Here is a 7,533-nt window from a genome sequence, read left to right as displayed (position 1 = left end):
AATTTAATTCTGTAGCATTGAAATGAAAAAGTGAAAAAACAACAACAATAGCACGGCCACACAGAGCTTTACATCTATGCGTGCTGATGCATACATACACATATACGCTTTCTTCATTCTTTCATTCCATTGTTATACGTATCTCACTGGTTAACAGATCTACGTAGCCATGTTACTGTTGTTGTTTTTTTTCTCTTTTTCGATTCAATTCATTGTAACTAAATTGAGTTCAACTATGGAATACAAGATGGCACAGATGAGGGGAATTCGCATTTTGTCTCTTCATAGGCTTAGCCGGTTGTTATTATCTTCAATTCACAAATACCACTCAACTTTCTGTATCACCTGGTGAAATCAGAATGAAAAAAATCGCGTTCCTTATCATGCAAAACAAGATCTGGATTTTTTTCACTTTTGGAGTGCTCTATACCGAGTCTCCGAGAGGTTCATATAAACTTCCTATGTAACACCTATTGAATAGTGACCGAATGCCAATCGTGATTTGGGTGATAAGGAATGCGATTTTTTTCACCAGATGGTACAGAAAATTGAATAATATTTGTAAATCGAAGAAATTTTTTTTAATTATTTTCTTCATTTTTCACGATTTTTTACCATCTACATGGGAAGGCTTTTATGAAACTCTCGGAGACTCGGTATAATGCACAAATTAGTTTTTACCACTTTTATTTTCAATATCTTTCAAATATCAGATTTATTTTAAAAGCGAGCTAGTATCTCATTTATTTTAATTCATCGTCTTGTATTGGTATTTTTTTAAAGAATGTTTGGAGGTCATGATTATTCTTACCCATTCATATCTTTTCTATTACTTAATAATTCTTATTGATTCTTTTGATTATTTTCACAATCTTCATTCACATTCTAATAACATAAATTCTAATATGTTAAATGAGTTTTGCAAATTATTGTGATGTAAATAGTGAATTAGATTGTTTGTGTGGATGAGTGAGCGATGATTAAAAAAATTTAGAATGTAAGAAACTATATATTTTGACCAGTGACCACAGAAACTATATATTTTAAGTCGCGACGGCAAACGAATTGCTGACTAGTAAACATGCTCAGCGTATCAGAATTTTGTTTCAACATCCCCAGCGTGTCACTTCAGATTTTCAAAATTCCTGCTGGATGTGGTGAAGGCTAGGGTGAAGGGGTCCAAAATAAGACATTTGGCATCAAAAAATGTTCCCCAAATTAATATGCGGCCCTTTGAAGTTTGAAATACCCCCTTTTGGGGGTTTCATAGCATCACTATACCTCGTAAACGACACAAATTATTTGATTGCTTTCTTTGGCAAAGTTGTAGCCCTTAATGGGACGAACATTTTTTGTTCACATAGTGGTCTCTTTGAGCTCCTTGGGTATAAAAATGTCCACTAATACATATAATTTTTTTTCATTTTTCGACCCGGGTTTATTTTTATATTATCTCGATCCCCGCCCTCCGAACTGGGTCATTCAGGGCAGCCAAAACTATATGTCAATGGAAATTACATTGGTATGCGCAACTTTCATGGGAAGAAACACGTATGCCCATTTGAGTCATACAAAGTGGTGAATATCCCATTGTGAAATCACAATGAAATGGGAGGGCAGGAGTCCTAAAAATGTCTCTCGTCATTCTGAACAACTTTGAAGTACTTTTTTTTTGATATGATGAATTTTTGACATGGTGGGGTACTCCCCTGCCCCTAGTACCCCAATTGGGCCCCTTATTTTCACAAACTTATTTTTCTGGTTTTCTGATCCGCAATGATAATAATTGTCTGAAAATGATGTGCGCAAGTCTTAAGCTTATTAACACAGCGGTAATTTATGTCCTGTTTTTATGATTCATGTGAGTTCTATTTTTATGATTTAAGCATAAAAATAAGTAGGCTTACGTACGCAATCCCTTCTTTGCATTGAAATTTTTTCAAACATTCAGAATATTATTCTTCTGTGGAAAAAAAACCTGTGCAAAGTTTCACTCCATTACGGTACCATAAAGGCATGGCTCCCATACAAAAATATGTTTTTTTGTGGATTTTCGTAAGGAAAGTGAAAAATTGTTTTCATCTTAAAACTAACGTCAAATTCATCAAAAATTATTTTGTTTGTCAAATTCTTGCCAAAAAAAGTTGTCCCCACCAGTTGTTCTCGAATCATATAGTAGAGTCAGATATTAAATAACGTCTCTGAAGAAGGGGTTATGTATTTATTCACCGTCTGATCACAGTCTGGGTTATCGTGGAAAACTAATATTTTCAAGGGATACCCCTATGGGTCCACTTTTTACACTGGTGAACTAATGTCGCTCAAAATTTGACCAGATGTACTCTTCGCAGTCCATAATCATCCAGTAAAATCAGATTTTGAATATTTTTTCTGTGTGATGATCTATCATGCATAATATGGACATTTTGGCAACACGCCAGAGGATACACCGCACATGCTATACAGCGATAAACATTAATATGCCCCAGAATCGCCTCTAAAATATGCATAGAAAACATGTTTTGAAGTGACTTTAATTTTTTAGCCATACATACCTAGTAAGGTGTGCGGAAAAGTACTAAGCCAGTGTATCTTTATGCATCTTTATTACACAAAAATTCGAAAAAATCAAAATTTTTCCAATTGTGGATACTTTATCATTGACCGCCTTTTTAATTAAGGCAATGTTGTTGCAAATGCGTGGTTGCTTTGCTCTTCTGTATATTGGACTTGACCGTTTCTTTGTATTTTTTGAGCTGTACATTGAGTATAAAATTGTATACTTCTTTTGTGCATATCTTTCAATTTGAGAGGGCGACTTTGTCTTAAAAGTTTACAATTGTTTTTTTTTTAAATCGATTTTTTCATTTTTCGAGATCACAGAGATTAGTCTTTTTTTAATATTAAATCAATGTTTTTAAACAAAAATGATAGCTAAAAAATCGCAAAAAAAAAAAACGGTCCAGTATTTATATACACCCTCCAATCCAAAAGTAACCGAACTTTTTAAAAATAATAGATACCAGTGGCGCCACCTACTGGATATTATATGCGTTAGAAAAGGTACTTGCCCCACTGACATTATGTCCAAGTTTCATGAGGATCGGATGTAAACATGTCAAGATATTGCGTCTTATTTTTTAGTATCTTTTGCTCTCGGTGACAAAATGAATTTTAAACAAAAAATAATCAACTTTTGTGATAAATTTTGAAAGTTTTAACGAATTAGATATTTCAAAAACCATTTTATTATGATTGCTCATGCTGTCTATAAGCTAGAAAAGCTAAGACACGAGATCCTATATCGGTACATGCTTCGCATATCGACATCTTTGGAAAAAGTCAAATTTTCAGGATATTCTCATTTCGTGGACCAATTTTCTGTGAATTTCGTGGACCAATTTTCTGTGAATTTCGTGGAACCGATCATCGAATATTTCGCTCTGATGAGCCTAATATTAACTGAGGACCTATCTTTTGAATAATCAATAACGATTATTGCAGGTAGTCAGATGTATAGAGTCTCTAGAACATGAAATAGACAGTAAGTCACTTTTTCACGATATTGCTCTTGCTCATTTTTCAGTCATTTGTCAACAAAAAAACTATAATGTACATTGCACAATTCTCTATTTTCACTTGAGATATAACAATTCTGTGTTCAATTTTCGGCCTTGAACCGAGCCTTAAATATACTAAAATATCTGACGCAATAACTTGGCTGTCAGTGATCCGTTCCTTATGAAACTTGGACATAATGTCAGTGAGGCAAGTACCTTTCTAACGCATATAATATCCAGTAGGTGGCGCCACTGGTATCTATTATTTTAAAAAGTTCGGTTACTTTTGGATTGGAGGGTGTATACTAATATGTATTCTTTATATTGTATTTTGCAATTTGATTTTCATTATTTGTTCTAAATATTCCGATTAATTGTTGATTGTTTTGAATGTTTTGATTATTTTTGATTATTCTACTCTAGGTACGAATATAACAGCACGTCAAAAACAGTACACTTCCGAAATGTTAACTTCATTTACCGACGAGCAAATAGATTTTTATGGCGATTATTTTAAAAGATACAATAATTATTTAAACCAATTTTGTGGCAACAAACCCATTCAAATTATTTCAGATGGTAATTTATTCACTGAATTTCGAAATGCTCTTATCGATTACACACCTTGTGCCATCTATAAATCCGAACCATTCAGGTTTTTGTATTGAAAACATTTGTGAACATGTAACACAAAAATGATATAATAATAATAATAATCTTCTATCTAATTTTAGATATGCCATCTATCACAAACTCTTTAAATACAGCCCAGTTTATTTGCGTGATTGGCTTATTTTAAAGTTTGTCAATATGCCAAATTACATGTAATGTCTGCAGATAGTGTTGAAATGACAGAAAATCAAACATAGTAAAGAAAAAATCAACTAAGAAGAAAGTATTTTAACGTTGAAAAAGAATAACGCTTTTTTAATTTCCTCTAAATTTATAGGTTTTTTGCTTACCTTGGTGAACCAGCCATATATACGCATATTGAAACACAAAATTATAAAATATTTAAATGATCACATATTGGCTAAATTTTCATATATGGAGAATTATTGAGACAATTGGTTGCATTTTGTAAATAAAAATTATTTAAATTTCTTCTTTTCTTTCATAATCATATGATTGTAACGTTTTTATCCATTTTAACGTTGTAAAATGTAACGCTCTTAACCATTTTGGTGGTCATTTTCGTGTCAAATAGAATGTAGATTATAAATTTCCAATAAAGAATATACAGTACGTTTCTTTATCCATAAGTTTTCAAAATTTTAATAAAACTCACGAGTTTTACAAATTTATTTTATATATTTCTTATTTGGTCTCTAAGCTACGCCGACAATAATTAATATTTAATCCAATCACCCTTCTCGATCACACGGGCACAGCTTATGGGCATACTTTTGCTCAAATTTTCAGCATATTCGCTTTGAAAACCTTTCCACTGGCGTTGAATGAATGAACTGAGCTGCTTCAAATTGCGGTGTGATTTACCACGAAGCCTTGCCTTAATAATAGCCCAAACGTTCTCGATCGGATTGCAATCAGGCGAGTGTGGCGGCCAGTCCATCTGTCGAATGCCATTTTCCTCTTTCCAAGCGGTGCAGAGACGACTCTTGTGTTCCGGATCATTATCTTCTAGTAGAAGCCAATTCGAATTACCGTTGCCATAGAACTTCTTGGCGGTGGGTAACAGTGTCGATGCATAAAGTTGGTTCATCCTCATGGCGCTTAGAATGCCCGTGAATACGGTCAACTTTCCAAAACCAGCTTCACAGAAGCAACCATAAACATGCAACTTTTTGACTGCCATCTGTAAGTTGAGACTGTACAATTCAAAAAAACATTTCCATTTATATAGCTATATTACAGCTTCAATACGCAGCTATTAAACTTTGAAATGAGTGGTATTCGTAGCCAAATTATTTGAATAAAATATTCTGTTCAACATTAAATATTCAGCTGTGGACCATTAATATTTGCATAACATTTAGTTTGAAGCTGAATTGATTATTCATAATGATTCTCGAAACCTCTGTTCACGCAAAATACACAAACAAAGAAAACTTGAGAGCTGAAAATCAATACGCACTTTCAATTTCTGTTTTATTACAGAAATTTATGGAAAGAAACGGATACATTGAATTTATGAATATTTTTCTCTGTTTTTGTAAAAAAAAATTAAATCATATCTATAGAATCAATAACACAGTTGATTGAAATTCATTTCGACACATCTACACAAAACACTGTTTATTTACTTAGTAGAACATGGCTAGCCTCATTGAAAAGTGATAGTGTACAAAATGTTGAAAAAAATGCATGTGAATCTTTTGTAGTATCAATAACGTCATGCTTGCAATTCTTATTCACATCACTCGATGAAGATGAAATACTTGTCACACACATTTTTTTCGATCATTGAGTTCAGACTAAGGTTGAGTTTAAATCATGTTTTTTTCGTTTTTTGGACATTTACATTGGACCCGGCATTAGATACCAAATTTATTAATTTACTAATATTTTAGGATCGACGGATAGATCGACCTCCGAATGAAACAAATTATTCACGAACCACATCGCAGTATTATTTTTCGGTACAGGAAATGTGGAATATTTTTATTCCATAAATGCATAATCCCAATGAAAACTTAAAAAATCGCGATCATTTTACCAGTTTGGTTACCTTTTTTCCTAGTTAAATTGATCGATATATATTTTTATCTATTCCCCATTCAACTTTTTTTCCAGGAATATTTGGCCTCTAAAAGTCAGTTAAGAGCATTTGCAAAACTGAATGAATACCGGTATTAGACACACGCGAAAAATAAATACGAACCGAATGTGATCAATGACTTAAATGGAAATTCGTTATAGGTGGGCGAATTGACGATAATGATGATGGCTTATGCAATTCAAATTTCATAGATGTATCGATTTATCTCATTTTGCTAATATGTTGCAAACGCAAAAATGTATGCATATTGATTTAAGAATATCGTCAACAGTTTTTGTTTTAAATTGAGTCAAATGAGATTGCAAACTATTCTTTATTACAGTGTGCATGTGTTGAATATTTATATCTTGCTATTCTTTTAGCATTTTACTTCACTCCGTTGCTGGCGATGCAAATTAAATCCATAAATTTATTTTCAAAATTTGAATGAATAAAAGAAATATTACGCATCAAGAATATTTCCATTAATTTTGCATCAACATCATAAATAGTGTTTAGTATTGAAATCGCCACCGGCCACTAGCAAATCAAGACATTCGCGGAAAACCCTAGCAATTTGAAAGATTTTAAGATTTTTCAATTCCTCACAAGCTTGAAGAGCAAAAAAAAAGGTCTTCCCTTTTTTCGCAAAAAACCCTACCAAATCGGAAGAATTTTCCGGTGTCCTCCGGGCTTACACGTTACACCCCCCTGTGCCCATGTATGATTGGGTCCATTGAATTATTCAAAGTGAAGAGAATATTGTGTTCTTTTTACTTTGCTGAGTTCTGCTTGGTACAAACAAAAAAACAAGCTGAAAACGATTTTAATGCTTGATGATACATCAAGCAATATTTACATGAAAATGTATAAAATAACCTGAAAAAAAGTCAATTTCCGTGGCTACCTATGAATCGATCTAATGAATTGCACATTTTTATAATATTAAGAATATTGAAATTGAAAGCACACAAATTGAATTCGTCATCAGTATATTTATTAGACATTTTGTTTGCATGTAAACACTGTTCATACATGTAAACACTCTTACAGTGCACTGTAAACTTTACAGACTAAATCACTCTGAAAACCTAAAGGTGGGCTATTCACAACAAAAGTAGCTGTCATTGTATTTCACCAAAAATTTGGTGTGATTTTAATACGAAAAAATATTGTGAATGAACCACGGATTGAGGCCTACACTCTCCAGCAAGTCACTTTTGAGTATCTTATTGAAACCTATACCATTTTTTT

At 32.7% G+C, this 7,533-nt stretch overlaps 1 protein-coding gene across 2 annotated transcripts in view; it reads left to right on the top strand.

Moving 5' to 3' along the window:
- Positions 1-4,822, top strand: part of LOC116349979 (D-beta-hydroxybutyrate dehydrogenase, mitochondrial) — a 6,686-nt gene extending 1,864 nt beyond the window's left edge. Inside the window, exons 6-8 of one of the 2 annotated variants that reach the window (XR_004201970.1) lie at positions 3,984-4,215; positions 4,295-4,451; positions 4,510-4,822. Coding sequence is in view for 1 of the 2 variants with exons in the window: in XM_031781682.1 (XP_031637542.1) it covers positions 3,984-4,215; positions 4,295-4,388 (326 nt within the window). In the remaining variant the exon portion in view is untranslated. The remainder of the gene's footprint in view (positions 1-3,983; positions 4,216-4,294; positions 4,452-4,509) is intronic. The other variant, XM_031781682.1, reaches the window with a different exon arrangement.
- Positions 4,823-7,533: the final 2,711 nt, after the last annotated feature.

The sequence above is a fragment of the Contarinia nasturtii genome, unplaced genomic scaffold, assembly GCF_009176525.2.
Source record: "Contarinia nasturtii isolate CC-2019 unplaced genomic scaffold, AAFC_CNas_1.1 Cnas_scaffold_3221, whole genome shotgun sequence".
NCBI lineage: Eukaryota > Metazoa > Arthropoda > Insecta > Diptera > Cecidomyiidae > Contarinia > Contarinia nasturtii.
This window is presented reverse-complemented; position numbering and strand designations above follow the sequence as displayed.